This window comes from Pseudonaja textilis, chromosome Z (assembly GCF_049901715.1).
Source record: "Pseudonaja textilis isolate UNSWEBS1 chromosome Z, rPseTex1.2, whole genome shotgun sequence".
Classification (NCBI taxonomy): domain Eukaryota; kingdom Metazoa; phylum Chordata; class Lepidosauria; order Squamata; family Elapidae; genus Pseudonaja; species Pseudonaja textilis.
Window position 1 is genome coordinate 91206467 of NC_142008.1, and position 24999 is coordinate 91231465.

Genomic DNA, 24999 nt, shown 5'->3' on the forward strand with positions numbered 1-24999 from the left:
AGACCTGTAGATTCCTGCAAGTAGTTTGAAACACAAGAACAGTTCTTGAAAGAGGAAAGGATTGTTATTTCAGAACCTAGCAACAGTTTGTTAATAAGTCACAGCTGCTACTGGTAGGTAATAATGATCACTTTTATCTAGCACTTTTTGAATATTTGAAGTGCTTCGTGATGTTATTTTGGGAAACTTTTAGAACAAGGATTGGAACTAATACCAGCACCCATATTTAAGGTTACCAAATCTGAACTTCTGAAAGAACACTTTGTGTGTCATGCCACTAAAGGATTGATACATCTTCTGCCTCCACTGTCATGCATTCTGTTGTAAAGCTCTAAAGCAGTGTTTTTCAACCTTAGCACTTGAAGATGTGTGGACTTCAACTCCCAGAATTCCCTAAGCAGCCTTGCTAGCTGGAGAATTCTGGGAGTTTAAGTTAACACATCTTAAACTTTCCAAGATTGGAAAACGCTACTCTAGAAGGATGAATCCAAACGATATTTTCTATGGAAACTCCAGTGGATCCATAGGGATGCTAAACCTAGACGGGAATAATGATTGGTTCAGTTTAGAAGAGATTTAGGTAGCATGCTTAGCATAATGATTCAGTATGCAAAAGGACATTTGAAAGTTATAGCTTTCCTATGCTTTGTTCTCCAAAAAGGATTATATAATGAGCATGATGTTTTGAATCTGCTGTCTGTGAAGTTCCATTAAAAATCTTACAAATAAAAAAAATATCCTAATCTATATAGGAATAGAAATGATTCTTCAAACAGCATCATATAGGATTATTTATTTTAAGCCCTTGCTTAACTAGTGGGAACTTACAGGATCTTTAGAGCCAAGATCATATATGCTTAGTATCTTAAAAATAACAATGGAGTGAACTCAGTATCTGTTGGATATGTTTTCTTTCTTCATTGTTTCTTCCTGTATAACTAAACAAGAGTTCCAAATGTTAATGCCTACATGTTCTTTTCAGAAGGAGAAATGATTCTTGAGTGGATACATAGTCTTTCCATTTGTAATTTATGTGGATAGTTGATACTATTGCAGCTCATCAGACTTTCCAATCAAGATTAGAAATATGAAAAATATGAAAAAAACCACGATTTTACAATGACTAGTAAAAAAGAAAAAATATGAATACATATTAAATACAAAGAATTTTAAAAGTTAATATTCTGATTGAACTAGATTTTTTTTATTGGGCCTTACGGATAACCAGTTAGAAAAGTTTTACGGAAGATTGATTTTGTATATGGTAATTGCAGCAAGACTTCTCAATACACAACACTGAAGAAATACGGAAATACCCACAATGGAGGAGAATAGATTGTGAAGAAGGCAGAATAAAAGAAATGTGAAAACCGATCTGTTTGATTAAGGATAAAACAAGTATTTTAATAAATGTGGTTAGAAGCCTTTGATTAACCTTTTGGTGAAAACAGGAAGAAATGAAATGGCGATTTCTGGATTTCTCAATAGTAGAAATTAATAGTAAAAGGATTGAACAGGATAGAGGAGAGCCATAATCTTAGTGAGGAGGGATAATAATTTGGTTTGTAACTACTATAAAGAAGATCAGAAATTGCTTCCTTAACTTTTTCTTTTCTTTATTTATACTGCTAAACTTTTTCTTTTTTTCTTTTTCTTAACTTTTCTTTATATATGTCCTCATGTTTATCTTTTGGTTCATGTAAAAAAATCTTCACTAAAAATTACATATAAAAATTAGTGAATGTTCAATGGAAGGACACTTTATAAATGATCAGGTGCATAATTTTTTTTTTCCAACTACATGAAAATCAATTTCACAGGAGTCCCCTGTTCCAGACAGTAGGTGGGTTTTACTTTTGTAATATTATAAACTATATCATCCCCACATTATCTTAAACCATTCTGTGGTTTCGTAGTGCTTGTAATATATATATATATCTCCAACCATTTGCTTTCAAAACATATTTTAGCCACCCTGTTACTAATAAAAATCTCTGTGTTACATTAATACACTCTCCTTAGAGAATTTTCATCTGCTTGCAATAAGCATCACTTTAATAGAAACTTTATTGTACTCAATTATCTTTGCTGAAGATATACAATTATTTACAGATTATAGAATGGATTTTTCTCCTTCCTTCCTTCCTTCCTTCCCTCCCTCCTTCCCTCTCTTCTTTCTTTCTTTTTCTTTCTATGCAAAACAAGAATCCTCTATGTTGATATGGGTTTGGGTGTTTTTTTAATTGAGGAATATTTGTTAATCACCTGCTTATCAACTCATATTTGAGCCTTTAGTTTATTTGTTGCTATTTTACTTTCATTAAGGTCCAACCTTAATGAAAACAATCTTTGAAAATGTAACTATTAAAAATTATTACAAGTAATATGAGTACTTAATTCGTAATGGTATGCTAATGACATAGAATGAGAACAATATAAGTTACCTTGCCTTTGTTACACATTAAGAATTCTGGTGATAGAAAGGAAGAGAGAAAGGGCGGGGAGTGGGGGCAAATCTCTACCTCTTTTAAACACAGCCAAATCCTCCACCTATAGAGCTGGTTTTTCTGTGCTCTTTGAATTGGGAATGAGTTGACACACTGCAATTTTAAATTCAAACAGGATAGGAGGAGTATCATTAGGAACATGCTGGGAAATTTAAAATGAGGACTTACATATTTTTGTTATTGTTTCAAGTCTCAAATGGAAAGAATCTATGCAGAAATGTGCTTTGCCAATGTCACCAAGCTGGCACTGACTCTATTCATGTAGATGATTCAAGAGCAATCTCTTTAAGGAGGATCTTGGAGAGAAATTATCAAAGAAACACTAATGTCTGTAGGGAAAGAGTTTGGTAAGAGAATATTCAGAATATTACTGCTTATTTGCCAGTGCCCATTTATCTATTTAGCACCTCATATTTCAAACAATGTATGGGTGAAAAATGCTTTGAATTTGAAACAGGTTGTTTTGACCTTTCAAAAGTATTCCAGTAAGATCAGGCCCATTGTTTTGAATTTGAAATAGTTTGCACACCACTACTAGATTGGTGCTGCTGAAAGGGCATAGGGGGAATTTGAGGAATACAGTCTCTCCTGATGTTTGACTAAAGCAGTAATTGGGATCATTAAATTTCTTACCTGTATCGTTGTATTGTCTTGTCTTAATGTGTAAGTTAGTGACTCCTATTTCATATTCAACCACATTAAAATATTCATTATTCCTGGATATATTTTACACAGATGCAATATTTATATAAAAACAGGTAGTCCTCCATTTAAAACAGTTCATTTAGTGACCATTCAAGATTAAAACAGCACTGAAACAACTGACTTATAACCAGTTTTCAGAATTATTACCATTGCAACATCCTCTTGGTCATGTGATCAAAATCCAGATGCTTGGCAACTGATTCATATTTACGATGGTTGCAGTGTCCTGGGTCATGTGATCACCTTTTGTGAATTTCCAACCAGCAAAATCAACGGGGAAACAAGATTCACTTAACAATAGTGTCATTAATTTAACAATTGCAGGGATTCACTTAACTGTGGCAGGAAAGGTCATACGATGGAACAAAATTCACAACAAATGTCTCACTTAAAAATTTTATGCTCAATCGTGATTGTAAGTTGAGGATTACCTTACTTAGGTTAAAGTACATTTGTGTAAATTATGCTATTAAGCTGAGACTTATTCAGAGAAATATGCCAATGAAGTTTTACATGTTTCAATCTGCATATTTTTCTGGTTCATTTTAAGCAAAAACAGAAGAAAAATCCTTAATCATCTTTGTTGTTAATGCTTCCTTTTAACTATTTGGCATTTATTTTATTCCTTTTAAGCTATTGAAACAATAGCCCTAAAGCAAAGATGAGATATAATTTTGATTTGTGTTTAATACTCAATATTGTTGCCTTGTATTTAGTTTGTCATTTTGACTAAATGTCAGTTTTCATCTAGTCCAGGTATAACAATAATGAGACAGCCAAACAGAATCTCTCTTTGTCTGCAATAGGTGATATTCAGAGAAATTTCCAGTTCTTTGAGGTAGGCCAGAGCAGCGAACAGATACCACAAGAACTACTGGAAGTCCACTATATTATTATAGAATATTATATAGAAATTGTAAAGTCTGACAGTGTCTCTCTCCCTCTTTTTTAAAAAATAAGATAAATCAGGGCAATCTTGGGTTTCTTTTTCACCTCCTGTTATCTTTCAGGACTAAGCTGATACTGTCCTTATCAACTATTGCGTACCTTCTTCAAGACTATCTTCATACTCCTCCTTGACAGGAGTGTGGTGATTCCATTTAATCATCATTTATATGGTAGGCTTCCATTAGCTGACCTGGAGTGGCATTAAGGAGCTAAAGAAATGTGAGTGTGATTTACACTGAGCCCTAACCAACAAAGGGGCAGCACAGTGGCTTATTGGTTAAAATGCTGGGCTTACTGGTTGGAAAGCCAACAGCCCCAGTTTGACACCCAAGTTCCCATCCTCACGCCAACTCCTGTCAACCTAGCAATTTGATAACATACAAATGCAAGTAGATAAATAGGTACCACTTCAGTGGGAAAGTAATAGCACTCTATGACAATAGCTGGCCACATAATTACGGAAATGTATTCAGACAGTATTCAGGCTCAATAGCTTTGAAATGGAGATGAACTCTGCCCACTATAGTAGACAAAGAACAGGAGTAAAAATCTGCAGGAACTCCTTTACTTTTTTTAACCTGTCGAACAAAATGAAATTCAATATGGAGAAAAGTAAGGTCTTACACTTAGGTAAGAAAAAACAAATGTACGGGTTTAGATTAGGTGAAACCTGACTCAATAGCAGTAACTGTGAGAGGATCTTGGAGTTCTAGTGTACTATTTCTTAAATATGAGCCAGCAACGTAAAGAGCAACCAAAAAAGATTTTTTTTTTAATGCAGGGGAAGGAAGAGGTGCAGAATTTACAAAACTCAACCTGGGATCTGTTTTGCTAAAGAAGCCCTAGTCAACATCTGTGAGATTAACTGTCACTAATACTTCTCCCTTTGTGATGGCTACTTGGCTGCAAACCTTTTGGTAAATTAATTTAAAACCAGTTTGATTGTTTGTCTCATTCAGATTTTATTCATTGGTTTGTTCACCAATGCCTATTTCTTTCTTCTCAATAATAATTACTTAAAAGTGGGTTGAAGGAGTATCGGCAGCTACTAAAGTAGTAAAGGGGAGATTCTTTCCGGAAGGGGATCTCTCCATCTGTAATGAAGTTCATTTTAACCCAGCCTCCTCCCACGCTGCACTCAGCACCAGATAAGAGCCAAAGCCCCTGTTTTTGGGTGGCCGAGGCCTTCAGTCTCCTGCTGCTGGTTGCCAGGAGACCATTGATGGACACACTGAGAATTCCAGCAGCTGGGAGTACACTTTATTATGGGCTCTTTCCGTTGATTATCCTGTAGGAGGGTCCCTACTGACTTAGAGTCAGATAACTTCCTTTGATTGGCAGTGGCCTCTTGCTGCAGAACCAACCCCCATGTGTCCTTGCCATGGAGAATACCCAAACACTTGAGTCCCTTTGGCCAGAGACCTCTCTTCATTAGTAGTCCTGCCACTAATACCTGGAAGAAAGAAACAATTTCCAAACTTTGCAAAAATTTATCTCTGTTAATTAAAGAATGCAAAAAATGGAGATTTTATAAAACCATTATGTTAAATAATCAAACTGCAAAAAGACAGCTTTTCCAAGTATTTTTGTATCAGGTTTCTAGTACCATCTCATGTTTCATTCTATGGAACAATATTCAATGAAAAATTGAGGCAGTAAAATATGTGATATGTTTAGACAGGACCAATTAAAATATATTCTTGGTTGTACTCCAATTTATCTACCAGATTCTGAAATCTATGGGTGGTGTCATTATATTGTTATCATTATGTGTCACTGGACACATAATATGTTTGGGTCTGCTGTTAAAGAGATGAAACAAAATTTTTGTCTAGCTTCCTGGTCTGTATATTTCCTAAGCCTTCTGTGACAGACTGTATTTATCTAAAGTCTTATGGGTTAGTTTTGAACCCAAGAAATCTAGCTATGGAATGTGTAAATAGAATTTGAAAATATGTAAAGTATATTTCCACTTCTCATCGCCTTCTTTCTTGTGGGAGCAGAAATAAGAGCTTCTTGAGTAGAAACTCCAGAAAATAGTGAGTCTTCACCTATTTCTTTACTTTGAAATTCTGCTCTTCATATTGGCTTTGAATAGGAAAAGTAGCTACGGTAATGGCACTTCACTTGCATTAAAGTATACTTGTTCCATGTCTCTCAACAATTTAGCAACTACTTTCCTTCACAGCCTGTACTTGTACATCTAGATTTTCCAGTGGCAACAAGGTTACATAAATTGAGTTTGTTGATCCTAATTCTAGTTGGATCAAGCTGTGTGGGCAGTACCAACTTCAGTTGGGGGATGGAGCATTTTGGCTTCATCAGGGTTACTTCAGAGAATCACTTTCCCTTTCTAAACATGCTCAGCTTGAAAAAGTAGTTCTGTTGTCAAACTCTGCCAATTGCCAGAGGAATGATGTAAAGACATTTTTGATCTTATAGGAAAAAGAGTTTAGCAGCAGAGTCCTTAAAGCAGCCTTGGGTGTCAGCTTTTCTGCCTGGGAGATTCAGTTAAATTTGTAGAAGGAATTTTCATTTGCTGGGCTTGCAAATAGCAGAGTTACATCTGCCACAATTGATACTTACCATTGGTCATTTTCCCCTGGCTTTACTTCTGAAAATTCAAATACAAACATTGATGGGGCCATTGCACTTCGATTTAGATGTGTTCCATCCATTATATATGTGACAAAGAAATCCAAACAATCACTAGATAACAATAAATAATTAATTTTTGATACATGGTTGTCCAGATTCTTGGAGCCTCACCTTTTTAAAAATGAAATTTTTCATCACTTGATTCCAATATTATGCAATTAGAACACTTTTTTTTCATTAAGCATGTCCAATTCTCAGAGATCCCTTGCACAAATCCCTGCAGTTGTCTTGGCAAGGCTTTTCAGAAGTGATTTGTCATTGCTTCCTTCTTAGGATTGAGAGAAAGTGTTTGGCCCCAGGTCACCTACTGTCCCTGGCTTCATGCTTAAACAGGATTAGAACTCATGATCTCCCAGTGTCTGCCCTGATACGAATAGACAATATTGGCTCTCAGTTAACAACATAAAGGGATACATTTTTTTATTTAAATTTTCCTCAGCTGCAAAGTCTCTTACTATACATAATTCATGTAAAAGTTATCTGGCCCACTTAAATCCTTTGTAAGGTAGACCCTTTTTGTAGGTATTCCAGTTTACATTCCAAAGCAATCAAAAAAAATCCTTAGCTAAGAATATATTCTATAACCTTGTATGTGTAGTCCTTGACTAATGCCCACAATTGAACCCAAAATTTATGTTGTTAAGTGAGTTTTACGACCTTTCTTGTCAGAGTTGTTAAGTGAATCACTGCTGGTATTAAAGTAGCATTTTACAGTCATTAAGTGAATCTGGCTTTTCCATTGACTTTGCTTGTCAGAAGGTCACCAAAGGTGTTCATGTATCCCTGGGACACTGCAACCATCATAAATATGAATCAGTTGCCAAGCAACTGAATTTTGGTTACATGAGTACGGGGATGAGGTAATGGTCGTAAGTGTGAAAACAGGTCATAAATCACCTTTTTCAGGGCTGTTGTAATTTCGAACAGTAACTAGATGAATTCTTATAAGTCAAGGATTAGTTATATACCAATAAACCCAAATTCTTCAACCAGAATTGATTTAGAAGTAGCTGTTTTGATGAACATTGTTAATTGGGCTGTTCATCACACCCCAAAATGAAAGTGTTCCATTCATTTTTGTTGTTTTGCTTAAAATCTAAGGTCTGTTAAGATTTAAGGATAAAACATAAATTCCAGTTAAGACTTTCTCACTCTTATTTAATTACAAGTAACTAGTCCCTATATTATTATTTTTTTAAAAAACTGTGTTTACTGTAGTGCAAATTTGCATAGCTTGTTATCCACATGTGGTTTCACAGTTCTTGGGGTTGCAGTTTCATGGAGTAATTGTGTTCTTTACTCCAGCAACAGTACTGAACTGTTTATTTATTTTTTCCTGCCTTTATTATTTTTACAAATAACTCAAGGTGGCGAAAATACCTAATTCTCATTCGTTCTCCTATTTTCCCCATAACAACAACCCTGTGAGGTGGGTTTGGTTGAGAGAGAGTAACTGGCTCAAGGTCACCCATCTGGCTTTCAAGGCTAAGGTGGGACTTGAACTCACGATCTCCAGCCAGTCTGGTGCCTTAACCTTTATTTATCTTTGTGGATCATGAACTTTACAAATCAGATATTTTGTTGAAGTTTCCAGGCTTTGTTCCATTATTTTAGATAATTTCCCACTCACCAACATGCATTGTAAATCTAATCCATTTGCCATTCATTAACCTATATATTAGTTCCACTTCATCAATTGCTTATTTCTGAATTCTGTTGGAACTAAGCGAAACTATGTTTTCTTTGCCAGCTGGAATCTGCCATCATTATTTCTTCCTATTTTTCTCACTGTTATTTGATCAGAAGCTGTGACATTTGTATGAGAAGTTTCTTCTTAGCTGACAATGGCTCTCAGTGTTAAATTGCCCATCCTTGAGAAGCTGAAGCTGATCCTTCTTCATTTTCTCATCTGCCTTGGGAAAACATTCATGGGAAAGAAGTAAAGTGGGGGAGGGGAAAGAGGTGAGAACCTCCATTCCAAATAACAATCTTACTGCTTAGTTGCCCTGAGTTTTATAACTAACCTGCTAGTTCTTAGCTAAACATTTTTTTATTCAACAAAGCGAAATAAGTATACCTTTAGATTCAAATCCACCAAATAAATTATATTTTATTTGTATTTATTGAGAATTTTACCTAAAGGAAAAGATGGAAGCAAAGAAAAAAAGAAAAAGAAAACTAAAATTAGTGACTCCATATCTCTCCTCCATATGTTCTCTTCCAGAAATTCTTTCAACTCTGTATTAAATTCTCATCTTTTGGAATTATTATATCCACAAATCATAATTTTCTTTTTTTTTCTTTTTTAAAGAAAAAGTCAGTAAAAGATTTCTAAACTTTAAAAAGAACTTACTTTTTTCTTTCTGACAAAACAGATATCTTTTGGCATTTTCCTAATTCTGACAGCTTATAACCACTCTTTCATTGAGGGAACTTCACTATCTTCCATCTTTGTGCATATAATAATCATGCTGTCATTACCATATATAACATTTATCTTTCATGAATCCTTTCTGATTCAGTTTATCCATAAACTCCAACAAAAAAGTTCTGGTTTCTTTCCAGGATTAAAATTTTAACATTCTTTGTATTACTGTATGTATACAAAATTTCTTGTCTTACAGCTTCTGAATTAGCTATAATTTGTTTTTACTAACTCTCAGCCTACTGAAGATTTGTGGCATTTGATATTTTTCCCATCTTTTCTAGTGACATATTATGAAAATTACATAGCAATTAAAATATCAATTAATTTGTACCATTTTAAACACAGAGAGGAAGTAGAAAGCTACAAATATTTTATGTACATGTACATGTTATATAGCAATCATTGCTATATAACGTACATGTACAATGGTTATACAGGTAGTCCTTGACTTACAACAGTTTGTTTAGTGACTGTTTGAAATTACAATTTACTGAAAAAAGTGACTTATGACCATTTTTCACACATACGACTATTGCAATCTCCCCATAGTCACATGATCAAAATTCAGATGCTTGGCAAATAATTCATATTTATGATGGTTGCACATGACTTGGGGCCATGTGATTAACTTTTGCAACCTTCTGACAAGGAAAGGGGAAGCCAGATTCACTTAACAACCATAGAAAAATAATAAAAGGGGGCAAAATTCACTTAACAACAGAAATTTGGGGCTCAGTTGTAGTCATAAGTTAAGAACTACTCTATTACCATGCCTATAATTTCCCAAATGGGAGTTAAATCCTTTTCAATCTAAAGCCCATCAGTTTAGAGATGCCTACTATAAGATAGGGAACACACACCACAAATTCAGAGATGGGGCGTGCTGTAAGCAAATGCCCTTCCGTCTTTTAGAGAAAAATTTGCAATAATCACATTCATTAAGGGCCCTGCCATTAATACCAATTCATTCTCCCCTATTCAAAAAAGGATTTAGATTATTCTGTGTATTGTAGATGAATCTAGCCTTTCACCAAACAACCTTGCTGAATTATGCTAGTTGTTTACTGAACAATGCAGTTGAGTATTTATACTTGTCATAAAGTCATAGATCCTAATCAGACTTTGGTGAGAGGGGTCCACTAGTATGTATGTCAGCATATATTACTGCCCTCTCTCCAAATAAAGGATATGAATATAAAACAGAGATAGTTTTTGATGTCTGAGACTCTTAGTAAACGTGGAAGCGGGAGATAAAAATTACAGTGGGAGAGATGATTATTTAAAATGGGGAAGTCAATTTATAGACCTGAGAGGACTTTAAGTTACATACTTTAACATTAAAGCAACAAGTGAATAGAAAGCTGAACTGAATATACCAGAGATTTCTGGATATTTGAGGAAGACTTGTTTTCATTGATCAGGAGTTTAAAAACGGCAGCAGCAAACTGTCTTAAGTTACATTGCTAAAATGAAAAGAACTCAGAGAGTCTGCCTCTCTTATTATATACACAAGTTATGAGGACTGGAAACTTAGATTATGCTTACTTTCTCCTGATTCCTCTTGACTGCCCAGCTTAGGTTGAGGTATTTACAGATACTAAGGTTGTTTCCCCCACTGTGTAATCAACATCAGGTGGGCCATAAATTCTTGCCCTTGCTGATGGCCATAAGATAGCAATAGCAAGACTTATATACCATTTTATAGTGCTTTACAGCCCTCTCTAAGCAGTTTACAGAGTCTGCATATTGCCTCCAACAATCTGGGTCCTCATTTTACCCATCTTGGAAGGATGGAAGGCTGAGTCAACCTTGAGCCTGGTGGGATTTGAACTGCCAAATTGCAGGCAGCTGGCTGCAGCAGAAATAGCCTGCAGTACTGCACTCCAACCACTATGCCATCGAGATCTCACTTGCCCAACTATTTCATGAATAGACATGTGTCCTTGCCCAAGGCACATACTTGAGTGGCTGACATTGCCTAGCAAATGATACTGTGGCCCATATTCAAGTTGTTTTCGGCACCTTGTCATCTCTATAAAGGCAGAGAACAAACTTCAGTACAATAGAGAGTGCACGTCTTTGATTCATCTGGCCCTGGTCCCAGCTACCTGGGAGCTAATTTACTCTCTGATTCAAAAAATTGGAAGGAGCCAGAGATCACATGTTCAGACCCACCAGTTTATTAAAGCTTTGATGAAGTATAACACGGAACTCAAAACAAGGACAAAGTAATATCAGATTATTTTGAAAAAACTGGAAGAATGCAGCCTTCTCATTTCGGGTAAAGAAAAGTAAGTAGCTCCCTTTTCTTTGTGATAACCTCTGAGATATTGGAACACTGCTATCATGTCACCCCTAATTTAGTCACCATCATTGGGACTGCCACTGGTTGTTAAGCAAAGCAGTCTCTAATTGAAACTTTCACTGTTTATTGTGTTCTTCAGTTTTCCTTTGTTTTACAGACCTTTGAAGGTTATAAATGTGAGGCTTGGTTAAATCCTCGCCATTGTAACTGTGAACTGTTGCTGTACAAGGTAGTCACTAAACGAGGAGTCCCTGTAATTGTTCCTGTAAAATTACTTTAGGGCAGCCCTTCCAACTATTTCTGAGCTCTTAGGCAACAACAAAGCATCATGTACACTGCAGTGTTGTACATATTGGACAGCTGACCTAGAAAAATAGTTGCCAAGGAACTCTTTCTGATGATCTGAAACTGACCACCCTGTCCCCTTCTTAAGGCATGTAGCCAACAGTATAATTGAAAGGGTTTGACTCTATAATATTTCATAATAATATCCAGCAATGGAGTGTTCCTTCCCAGTGAAAGAATAGTTTTAAAAAAGCCCTGGTTCTTCTCTTCCTTTGTTCATGGAATTTTTCTTTTCTTTTTTCTTTCTTTAAAGTTCTAGCCTTCAGTAAATCTAACTCTCCTGGCTTGCATAATAGGTCATGAAATAAGTGTGTATTTTGGATTTCTTTAAAAAAATGAAAATCTCTTTTTGCTGAAGGTAGAATGAGATGGGATCCTTCTCCCGCACTGAGACATGGGGTCCTGCATCATTATAAACCACGTTTTCTCCTAAAATGATACCTGTAGAGAAACAACTGGGAAGACCAAGGCCATTCTCTGTCTTCCCTTCAGGATACCTTATCCAAAATTGCTCTGACACCTCTCCAATCCTGAGCAACATATGCTTAGTTTTGCTGTCATCCATTATTAAAGATCTTCTCCAAAAATGGTAAATTTATTTTTGTACTTCTTTATACCTTTTCATCCTCCTCTTTCAAGAGCTGAAAGTTTGGGTTACACTGAATCAAGCTATTCTCCAAAGCACCTGAGGGCGGGTCAAGAAGCAATGGGTGGAAACTAATCAAGAAGAGAAGCAACTTGGAACTAAGGAGAAATTTCCTGACAGTTAAAACAAATAATAGTGGAACAACTTGACTCCAGAAATTGTGAGGTTTTCTAAATCTGGAATTTTAAAAGGAGAGATTGGACAACCACTTCTCTTAAATTAATGCTCGTAAAAGAAAAAAAATGGCTGTATATAACTATGTGTTTTTTTAAAAAAAACATTTTTTTTATGTTTTAGACAAACATACACAAACACAACATAAAAACATCAAGCCATCTTCCACTTACCTACATACAGTGTGTCGGTTGGTTACAAATTGTTTTGTGCATCCACTCCATAGTCCTCACTTACAATTACTTGTATATATTCTCATATTATCAATCAAATATTCCTAAATACATTATTATCATTGTTACTCAATCATTTGACTATACTATTATTCATTCATATTATGCAAGATATTCCATGTTTTTAAATTGATTTATCTTATAGTAATTCATATCATCCTAAATCCATCCCATAATTATAATATAATAATACATCTTTATATATTCTGTATAGTTTTATTCTAAAGTTCTACATATTTTATTACCATATTTTATTTTCTAACCATTGATAAAACAAATCCCAAATTTTATAAAATTGTTTATCTTCTTGTTCTCTAATTTCAAATGTCAATTTACTCATTTCAGCACATTCCATTATTTTCTTGATAACTTCCTCCTGCGTTGGTATTTTCTCATTTTTCCAATTTTTGGCAAATACAATCCTAGCCTCTGTTAATACATTTACAATCAAATATTTCAATTCCCTATTGTATATTTCAGGTAAAATTCCCAATAAAAATATCTCTGGTTTCAAGTCTATGTGTTTTTTTGTCATTTTTTCCAACCATGTGCGGATTTTAGTCCAATATCTTTTAGCATCCGCACATGTCCGCCACATATGGTAATATGAACCAGGTGTTTGATGACATTTCCAACATTTTCCAGATTTGTTCTTGAACATTCTTGCTATTCTTGTTGGGGGTAAGTGCCACCTGTAAAACATCTTATACAAGTTTTCTTCATATGCTGTTGACATTGTCATTTTATAATTTTGAGACCACAATTTTTGCCATTTCTCTAAGTCAATCCCATATCCAAAATTTTCCCCCAAGCAATCTACAATGTGTTTTTGTTATATGGAAATGAGTGTTGGGTATTATCAAGAGAAATAAAATAACTTGAATCTGGGAATGAGTTACTTAAGAAATGTGGGTGGTAGAACAAGAAGAGATAGGGTCAAGAAGGAATGGCTTCTGAATACAAAAATTTGAGATCAGTGAAGGAAACAAAATTGAAGTAGCTTGTCAGCCTTCCTAATGTATTGTTTCTGATAAAACAAGATTTGGAATCAAATCAATCCATTCCAGATAGAAAATCACAGCATTTTGGAATAAGCAGATCTTTTTAAAAAAAAGACTATGCCTTTAAAAGTCTAGTCCTTCAAAATCAATATGTTTCAAATCCCCTGCTGAGCAATGAGGATGACTGACTCATACACAGACAGCAGCTGGGATGAATTAGGTTATTACAGGAAATCAATAGGAAGTTATTAAAATGAACCATCAAGTTAAATTGGGTTCATTGTATTTTCTAAAGAAACAGTTACTGTGCAACTGTTTTATTGCATGTCGTGAATCTGGGGGAGGATTATATTGAGGCATGAATTATACTTGGGAACATGTATGCCGATTTTAGTTATGTTTTCAATAATTGGAAAGTGACACAGGAAGTGTTGGTTTTTCTGAAAGGATCTGAGAAGTTCCTGCTTGGCTTGGAAGGGCTTGGATGGATACCAGAGTTCCACGATTGAATTGCACATTGAATTCCAGAAACCAAAAAACCCCTTCCACCCACATTTATTTCAAAGCAGTTTATTATATTGCCATCCTGCTCTGCATTTTTCAATCTCTCCAGAATGGCATGCAATGAAAGAGGGTAATGACCTCTTGGATTTCTGAATCTCAACTGCTAAAAGCCACATTCCATTTTTTTTCAGGAAAAATACATTTTAATTATATATAGTAGGAAAAGCTGCAAGGAATAGCAAAAGTTAATTTCTCAATCCAGACAACCCATGTCCATGCATGTAGATTCTCATATTTTTATTTTCAAAACAAGGCATACACATCTTTTTTAAAAGCAGATATTTTAGCAGTTGGCGGCACATTAAGTTAATATTTTCATATTCAGTCATTATAACAGATGAGTAACCTAAATATGAGGTGGAAACCCAGCTATTATGGTTCGGCATTATATGAAGTAGGCTACTGTAGGTTGTTCAGCAAATTAGAATTAAAATATTTGTTTGCACAATATATGATTTCAGTCATTATTGCTGTTGCTAGTTTTTGAAATGGAAAGAGAGATTCCATCCTCTGCTAAAAAAAACTTGTAGGGCTGTTCATGTTCATTTTAATATGCGTTAGGCCCAAGTAATGGAACTCTGCAGACTGTGAAATTGTGCACATCAATCAAGTTTATACATATCTACATTATTAATCTGATTTATTAAGAGAAAAGTTTGGATGTTCTGCAGGGCGCTATTGTCCACTCACTATACACACTAGACAGTTTTATACACTAGCCAATTTTATACATTGTATACCCTAGATTTTGAGAATTACGCCATTTTCTTTAAGCTCATTGTGGTTGTCCTAGGAATTGGAAACTTACTTAAAAAAGAAAAATAACTGAAATTCTCAAGATGTTCTTTGCTCAGTGATTGTTTAGTAAGGATAATGTACATGAAATGCTTGGCTTGTATGCATTTTAAACTTTTTATTTTACAGTTTAAAATTAAGACTTTAAACCCCGTCAACTTAATTCAAACTTTCCAAAATAAACTCATATACCTTGCCAAGGTATAGCCTAAGAAGGCATAAACCTCTCCATATGGTGCATTGGAATCACATCCTTTTGTTTCCGTGCTGGTGTTATCTTGGACAACTGAACTAATTTCCTTCCAGTTTTGCCACCCAAAATCTCTAATTGAAAATTTCTGTTTTGTGATTTGGAATGACAATATTGGATCTGTGGGGCTTGGAGTCTGCAATTTTGCTGTTGGCAAGAAGGTCCACCAATTCCTGCCTTCTGCAGTTATGGTGATTTGAAGTTCCATAATTACTTTGTGCTGGACTCCAGTCCTTTTGCAACTATGGTTTACTTTCTCTTCTTTTCTCACAGAACTAATGCAGGAAGCCACGGTTCTTGCAATGGAAGAGAGCGGGGAGTACAGGCCAATTTCTGTGTTTGCTTATTAGTTGGGTGGTGGGAGCTGAGGCAATGCCCTCAATAGCTGTGTTGAGTAATTGATCACGGATCATTATGAAGAATTTGAGAGGGTTCAGAAGTTGCAACTGTGATCAAAGTAACCAGATATGTCTTGCCAGATAGGTAAAACCCTCTTGAGAGAAGCAGATTCTTCTTTCTCTTGAGCTTCATGATAATTCCTCTCTCTTTTTTTTTCTTCTTCTCAGTATGCACAGGGACAGATATGAAACTGCAGCAACCCTCCAGTCCAGAAAACCATCCAGACACACTCCGTTGGCTCTATGAGCATTGTCAAGTTGTGCAAGGCAATCTGGAGATCACATATCTACCAGCAGATGTGGATACATCCTTTCTCAAAGTAGGTACAGTATAATTTGAGAAATGGTGGTGTTTCCAAACTTTGTTTTATTGGCTTAGAAATGGGGAAAGGAAGAAACGCTACATGCTTCCACTTAACTGTCCCTGCCATTAGCATTTAAGAAGGTGACATTGATGACTAGAAGTTACAAAAACATTGTCTATTAGGATTGTATTAGATCAACTCCAAATATTCACCACATTTAGTAAAGTGTAGCTAAATTTAATTTGGTTGTGCATATTTTGATTTCTCCCTAAAGGGGCTTTAGTAGCTTTTGAGTCTCATGTTATACCTGCAGGTCAGCAAGTTAATAAGATGTTGTTTTGGGTCCCAAGAATTTGAATTTGATTGCTTATGCTGGGTTCAGTAGTCCGTAAACTAGTTTAATTTCTGCGACATGCTAAGCCATAATGAAATTCATTATTTAGTATTAGAAATCCTTATTAAACAAAACATAATATCTAAGCCTAGTCTTTGTGTCAAACTCACAATTTACAAACCAGAAAAGTTGGCTTCAGGTAACACCTACAAGCTTAGAATAGAAAGAATACATGGAAACGAAGCTTTAGATAGGTATAAGTAAAAGGTGAATGGAAATATAAATACAAATCATCTGCCACCTTCCCCCTATATGCTCTAATGCTGAGCGCACTTATTATTATTTATATTAACCATGGTTAAATTAATAAGCTACACTTTTAGTGATATGTCTTGATTCCTTTATAATCCACAATTTGTAAATAAAAAAAAATCCAGATTTGGGAAATATGTCAAGCCTTAATCAAAATATATATTTGGGCTTACTGCACTGAGCCCAAATATAGTGCAGTCAGCCCAAATATGTATTTTGAGTAGAGCTCAGTATGTAGCAATTGCAATTTACAAATTGCAGATTATGGAGGAATAACAGTATGTTGTACACATAGAGCGGTGTAACCTCAAACTTTCTGTTCTCTGTGGGCAACATACTGTAGTTTGGCTCAGGGAAGATTTGGGTCTGTTGAATCAGGGAATCTGGTCTCCCAGCTATTGCACTTCAGTTTTCATCTGTAGTATAGTAAAGTTCAAGGGGTATTATGGCCCATCAGCTCTGGAGGACCTTCATCATGTTCTTAGTAGGTGATCTTTTGCAAATCCAAGCATCCTGAAACATTTATACTTCATTTCGTTCTCTCTCTGCTTCTCAGGACATCAGAGAAGTCCAGGGATATGTATTAATAGCCAAGAATCACATGCGCCATTTACACCTGAACAGCCTCTTGATCATTCGTGGAACGCAGCTCTATGATGAGAAGTATGCACTGGCTGTCCTAGACAATGCTGATCCCAGTGGAGACGTGGGGTTGCAGGAACTGGGCATGTTGAAACTAACAGGTGTGTAAAGATGGGCTGGGTAGTTTCTCAGGAAGAAGATAACAGAGCAAAGCAGAACAGAATAGAATAGAGCTGGAAGGGATCTTGGAGGTCTTCTAGTCTAGCCCCTGTTCAAGCAGGAGAACCTATACTATTTCATTGTTTCTTGTCCTGCCCTTGTAGAATAATTTGACCCCCTCTTCTGGAATATTGCTATCATGTTGCCCCTAATTCACTTCTTTAGACTAACCAAACTCAAATCCTGCAGCCACGTTTTCATATGTTTTAGTCTCCAGGTCTTTGATCGTCTTAGTTGCTCTTCTGTGGACTTTTTCCAAAGTTTCAATATCTTTTTTTGTAGTATAGTGACTAAAATTGGATGAAGTATTCCAGATGTGGAATATGCAGGAGGCAGTGTTGGAAGCCATTCACTCTGGGTTGAATCCAGACAAAATTATTTACATTTAAAACATAAAGGCAGGAAGCACTGTTGGTGGATTCCTGCCTTAACAGGATATGTGAACTGGAAATTTTGATGGATTCTAACAAATCAAAGATTCTAGTTCACATATGCTTAATAAACCACAGCTGTTGTAAATATTCCTACTGTTAGGAGAAGCCAAAAGTCATTACTATTGCTGTTCTAACCAGCCCTAAAATGTACTACAATGTTTATTTATTAAATATTTTATAAAACTGCCATTATTCAAAAAGATTTTTCGCCTTAAGAGCAACTCCAATTCTGTAAAAAATACTATAGTATTTCTGCTTGGCAGCTGAAAGCATTTATATCTAGCTCAGCTCCAAAAAAAAAAATCACAATAAATGTGTTATTTCCATTTAAAACCCCGAAGTTCTGTGGGAAAGTTGTATTTTCAGTTCCCATTTGTAGAAACAAGAGGAGTGCAAATCTTCTCAGATATGTACAGTTAACCCAGATCAAAATGCCCGGATTGATATCAGAAGAATTGTTCTGACTTGCAGGGACTATCTTGAATTCAGAAGCTTCTAGAATTGCCAGAACACTCTCTTTTGAGCTCTAAATGATGTGTTTAGAATTTGAAATAATGTGAATTTGAAAAGTTTAGCTCACTTCTAGGTGGGAAGACTTGATGTACCTATTTCTTAGTGCTCATGCTAACAAATTTTAGCAACTCCCCTCACTCCACTGTACTATATTTCTGTTTACAATGAATTCATTGCACAAAATATGAACAAATGTTTTGTTGGTAGTATAGTGATTGATTGATGGTCTGGTCCCATATCCCCATACAAAGTCTCCTTGAATATTTAAAAGATTTGGCATCATATTTCAGCCTGAACTATAAGGTATGATATTTGTTGCTTAAATCTTGCTTGTGCCATGGACATACTTTCTTCAGCATAGATACATTATGATCATAATGTGCCAAACTCTCAGCTGCTACTCTACCTCGAACTAACTTTAGGAAGTGTAATACAGTTTTATCCCAGTTTGTAATAGAGTTCCAGTTTAGTTGTGACAACAGGTTGAACTTTATAATAGATTGAATGTGTGATTTTAAAATAATGAACAAAAACAGACTGTTAACTCATAGTCCCTTCACTGTCCCTTCCTTTCCTCCTGTTTGCTTTCAGAGATCTTAAAAGGTAGTGTGATTATGATGAGGAACCCTCAGCTGTGTTTCCAAGAAACCATCCATTGGGAAGCTATCTTTCATAAATATAATGGGCAAAACTATACAGAGATCAGCAGCCATCGCCGTAGGAACTGTAAGTATAATTGTTTAGGCTCTGGGCTTCCTGGGGAGATATACGCAGAAGTAATTTTAATGATGCTCGGGAAATATTTCATATCTACTTTCTTTCTTCTGAGTAAAGTTTGGAATTTTGATTTTTTATCAGTGCTGTTTTATTTTCTGGTAAAATTAAGACCCTGAGATGAAATGAATTTCATAGCTTCCATTAGTAATACAAGTTGCCTTATGTTTGTTCTTATCTGGAGCTAATTCTGAAGTTCCTGGATATCACATCTCTTATAGTTTTTGTGATTTGTTCATGTAGCATGCCCATAATAACTGGAATAACAAATATAGCAAAGATTTATAGATCTTGCACTTTATCCCTGCACTGAATTACTCTTTTCTCATTTTTTGCTGCCCAGTAACTCTTTCTACAATCTGTGAGGTTGGGTGAATGAATGAGCAATATTCTTTTATTATGAACTTCCAGATAGTGCTTGGCTTGTAAAGCAGTTAGGACTTGAATTACTGTCTGTAAGTGATGCAGTCATAAAGCATGACATCACATGACCATGTCACTTAGCAATGGCAATTCCAGCAATCCCATTTGCCCTATTAAGTGAGGACTGCATTAAGTGGGGATCTCATGTGACTGCAATTTAAGTGACATTTTACAATTTTTCTTGCCGCATTTGTTAAGCGAATCATTGCAATTGTTAAATTAACATGGCTGTTAAGTGAATTTGGCTTCCCATTGACCTTGCTTGTCAGAAGATCACAAAAGGTGATCCCATGACCCCCAGGACACTGAAACCATCATAACTGTGAACCTGTATCTGAATGTAAATCACATAACCACGGGGGTGCTGGAATGGTCATAAGTGTGAAAAATGGTCATTAGTCACTTTTTTCAGTGCCGTTGTAACTTCAATGGTCACTAAATAAACTGTTGTAAGTTGAGGACTACTTACTTGTCCACAGTTCATCTATTCAAATTGGCAGGAATTCCCCATTTCTGACCTGGCTGATGTCATTTTGCTATCCTAAGAAGCCAGTTTGCACTAGCTTAGCTTTTGGATATTAGAGATATGTCTGGATTCTGTACCCAAATTGCTGAAATTCACATGATGAAAAGCCAATTCTGCAGTGTTATATAAGCAAATTTAAATATTTTCTCTTTAGTTTTGTATAATGCCTCCTGCAATATTTTCTGCTTTATGTGATATATTTTGGTTTATTCACAAGGAACAGTGAAACTCTGCTCTTTTCTAACAACAATCATATTCAGCTGTTTCTGTCATTAGAGACTTCAGCAAATGTGTCTTACAAACACCCTGCTTGCTATTACAAACAAAAGGGTTAGAAGCTTAATTTAAAAAAATGAAAGCAGATATTCTTAAGAAGCTGAATCCAGTACAACTACATTCTGTGTCCTGGCAAAATTACAACATACACAACTCTTTGCCAAGTTCATTTTTGCAGTCTTTCTAGCTGAGCACATCTGGAATCTCACAATTGTCACTACTCCAATTTTTCATGTTTTTTTCTCCTAGTTGTAAGATTTTAAAAATCTGTTTTCTTTCCCTCTAGGCCCTGACTGCAGCCAAATCTGCCCACATAATAACCACTGCTGGGGAGAAGCAAAAGGGAGCTGTCAAATATGTAAGAAGGAATATCACTGCTTGGGATCTGAGGGAAAAATCCAACATCTCTAATGCATGCAAGGAAATGGTAGACAAATTCTATTTTAAAAATTCAGGGTCCTAGGGCTTAAAAAATAACGAACTTGAAATGTGTTACTGAATCGATCTTAAAATGTAAGGGGCTGGAGTCTAAGCCACAGATTTTAAGTCTAAGCCAAAGATTTAGCCGAGCGTAGGAAGACTAATGTTCCCCTGGATAATTGGTTCCACTGTCAAGTTACTATTAGAAAGGTTTCTCCAAGATTTACATGAAATCTGTAAATCATCTTGTAATATAAATCCTTTATGCAATGTTCTGTGCTCTGGAATGATAGAGAACTAATCTTCTGCATGATAACTCTTCAGATAATAAAGTGCACTGTCATATTCTCCTCTTCCCCGCCATCCTTTCTTTTCAAGTTAAAACATCCTCGTTGTGCTTCTCAGAATCTGTTCCCCAGTCAGCATGTGAATTTGGAAGTCCTAACCCCAAGGCAGTGGGAGAAAGTTGCTTTAGAGCAAGGGTCTTCAGACTTGGCAAGTTTTTAAGACTTGTGGACTCCCAGAATTCCTGAGCTAACATGACTGGAGGAGGAATTCTGGGAGTTGAAGTCCACAAGTCTTAAAGCTGTTAAGTTTGAAGACCCCTGCTTTAGAGGGAAAAGTTTCCATTATTTGGGGGAGGGGAGGGAAAGCTGTGCTTCTGCCTAATGATGTCCTGGCTTTCTCTATGGTCAAAACTTCCTGATGTGTTTGTTCTGAGTGTCCCTGATTATCCCTAATAACGTGATGATCAGTGCTGCTCAACCTGTGGCTTCCCACAGTGGTCTCAGCAGCAGTTCACTCTAGTCTCCTTCATCATACAATTGCTTCTGGTTCAAGATAAGACTGGACTGAAGTCCTTTCTTCCTGCAAAGTATCTGAGAGCAGAGACCTCTGCTTGTATGGGAGAGAGGTAGAATGACTGGTTTCTTCATTTTTGGCTCTCTCACAGTGACAAGTACAATCTGTGCCAGCAGCTGCCCAAGGTGCAAAGGAGGACACCCAACAGACTGTTGCCATGAGCAGTGTGCGGCAGGCTGTACAGGACCCAAACATTCTGATTGCCTGGTGAGTGGGGATCTCTTGGATGCTTCTTCCCCAGCCTGGAGATGTCTACTTCATTGAACAGGTTGCTACTTTGTGATTGCAGCAAAGTTGACATTTGTTAATTGGTACCTACCAGTATTCCTGCAAGGAGCTAAACTTAACCTCCCCTCGCATATGGCTACATACATCTGGAAACTGTGGGTTAGATTGGTTTTGGTCAAAAGAGTATGGATTCAGTAGTGAAGGTTCTAGACAGAAAACACTGGTATTGTGTCCATTGACATTTAAGACCCCATGCTATGAGAAAATATGTTGAGTTCTCTCTTTGTTTTTCACTTTAATTCCTGTATTATACTAAGTCAAGGCTTGTTGAACCTCATGGTATTAGGATTGGAGAAGTTGAAGTCTCATCAGCCAATGGGGAGGTTGACTATAGTCCAGTCCCTCTTCATCCAGCCTCATAGGGTGCGATGTGCTGTGTTTGCATATTGTCAATAAAGCAGCTGTGACAAAGATGCAATAATATTTGGATGTTTCCTTTAGCAAGCAAAATTTAGCTGTATACTTATACTCAAGAACAGGGCTGTCAAACTCTCGGCCCACAGGCCAGATGCATCACACGCTGGCCACACCCAGGCCCAGTTTAGCAAAGGGGAAAAAATGTCCCGATACATCACGTGACGCTGCCGTGACGCCGCAAGTTTGACAGCCTTGCTCTAGAGTATTTTCACTAACTAGATCAATTTTAAACTAATGGCTATATTAATATGCTATTTAAAAGGATCCTGCTGTCTTTACCTGATGCAAAGCAATAACTGTCTCTTGAGGCACAATTTTTCTTGCTTTTCCTCCAAGAGATGAATAGGGCAGGACATCTCCTATACTGTTCCTTGAATTTTGCCTGCTGTTTTTTTTTAAAAATACTACTACTTCCTATTTTTCCAGGCCTGCCTGCACTTCAACCACAGTGGTATATGTGAACTGCACTGTCCACCTTTAATGAACTACAATCCAGATACTTTTGAAATTATGCACAACCCAAATGGACGCTATACTTTTGGAGCAACCTGTGTCCCTCATTGTCCTTGTAAGTCTCTATGTATGGATTGGTTTGCTTGGAGTGGGGGGCAGATAGTTGGGTTGTAGATACCAAACTTCTAATCACTTTCAACCATTTGATAGACTGATATATGAAATTCCTTACTTCTTTTGGAGCACTCGTACATTCATACAGTTATCAAGATGAATTATAGCCTTACCTTTTTCTTGACTTGATAGATTTCTGTGCACAGCATTTTAAAAATGGTTTTCTCATATCTCATGACAGATAATTACTTGGCTGCAGAGGTAGGCTCTTGCACTCTGGTGTGTCCCCAGAACAGTCAAGAAGTGAGCATGGGTACCATGCAGAAATGTGAGAAATGTGACAGTTCCTGCCCAGAAGGTAAGAACTGAAATCAGCTGAAGTGTAAAAAGATTCCCCATTTTTCTGGACACAGCAAAATGTTATCTGTCTGGATTCTCCTTGACTTTTTTGACAGAGCTATGGAAAGAATGAATGGGTTTTGGCTTTATACTTGTCCAACTCCAGGGACTTTGGCTTAATTGTAAATTTCTTAGTCTCCATTTACTCTTATTGTTTTGGAGTTCAGTCATCTCAATAATTTGTTACCATCTGTGGAATGCAGAGGATTCACTTCCATATTGTTATGCCTCCACAAAAGGCCAACCAACTTGTTCTTCATGACTGTAAAGTCCAGAGGTTCACGGCTTAAATTGTGATAGGCTGCCCTACACTGTTGGTTTAATATGATGTATAGATAAATATATGCATCCTTTTTTCTGTTTTAGTTAATTCTACACCACCTTCTCTCTATTTTAGTCTGCTATGGTTTAGGAATGGATTTCCTGAAAGGCGTTCGTGCTGTCAATGCCTCTAACATCCACCACTTTACTGGCTGTACCAAGATCTTTGGCAGTTTAGCCTTTCTGAAAGAGACCTTTGCAGGGTAGGTAACCAAGTCTTAGAGTCAGAAGGCTGTATCAGTTTCTGGGATGCATCTGTGTAGTTGTTTTGGGTAATGCATCCCAGCTTATACATTAGGAAGCTTCTGAGCAAGCCCAGTAAATTATTGCAGAAGAGCTGCAATTTAGCTTTATTACTTTTTAAAGCCAGAGCCTATTGTTTCTAGGTGAGCTTTTTAAACCATAAATAACCATACAGAGTTATTTACAGAATTAGAAGCTTATTTCATAATTCAGCATCTTTAGAAAGCTTTTATTTTTTTTAAAGGATATTAACAGATAGGAACAGAGAAATAAGGCTAAAAATATAGCACCATTGTAATCACTGAGGAATTTTGTTTTGAAGGCCTAAAAGTTTAAGCTTTTAAAAAGTGTCTCCAAAAACGAAGTCTGTAAGAAAAAGAAAATGGGGAGGGAAAGAACTACATTAATACTCTGTTCTGAAACTAATCTCTGTCATGAAGCTACTGTGGGGTGGGAGAATAATGCTGCCAGTGAAAATTGTGGTGTGAAGAGAGAAAATAATTTGTTGGCCTAAGATAGAAGCTTTTATATATGTTAACAGTTTTGATGGGAAAGCTTCCAAATTGAGAAACCTTGGTATTTCTTAAAATAAACATTTCCAGCAGTAGGAGTGATGTTTGATGCTGGGAAATCTGAACACATTCTGGTTCCCATTTGTCAGCTCAAAGGTGAAAAGGTTTAATGGACTAGTATCTATAGATTTGGGTCCAGGCTTGGATAAATCTGCATATTTCCTATTATTGTTGAATTGAAAAATGTCACAATTTTATAGGAAAACCAGAACATGAACTGTGAAAGCCCTGTAATATGATTTGTCCTTAGAAACAT

General features: G+C 36.2%; 1 protein-coding gene across 1 annotated transcript in view; it reads left to right on the top strand.

Annotated features, from left to right (window-relative positions):
• The window catches only part of ERBB2 (erb-b2 receptor tyrosine kinase 2), a 77667-nt gene that overhangs the window by 6432 nt on the left and 46236 nt on the right, over positions 1 to 24999 (top strand). Inside the window, exons 2-9 of the mRNA XM_026717573.2 lie at positions 16126 to 16277; positions 17465 to 17651; positions 19248 to 19382; positions 20942 to 21013; positions 22028 to 22143; positions 23068 to 23209; positions 23450 to 23566; positions 24005 to 24131. Of these exons, the coding sequence (XP_026573358.1) occupies positions 16126 to 16277; positions 17465 to 17651; positions 19248 to 19382; positions 20942 to 21013; positions 22028 to 22143; positions 23068 to 23209; positions 23450 to 23566; positions 24005 to 24131 (1048 nt within the window). The remainder of the gene's footprint in view (positions 1 to 16125; positions 16278 to 17464; positions 17652 to 19247; positions 19383 to 20941; positions 21014 to 22027; positions 22144 to 23067; positions 23210 to 23449; positions 23567 to 24004; positions 24132 to 24999) is intronic.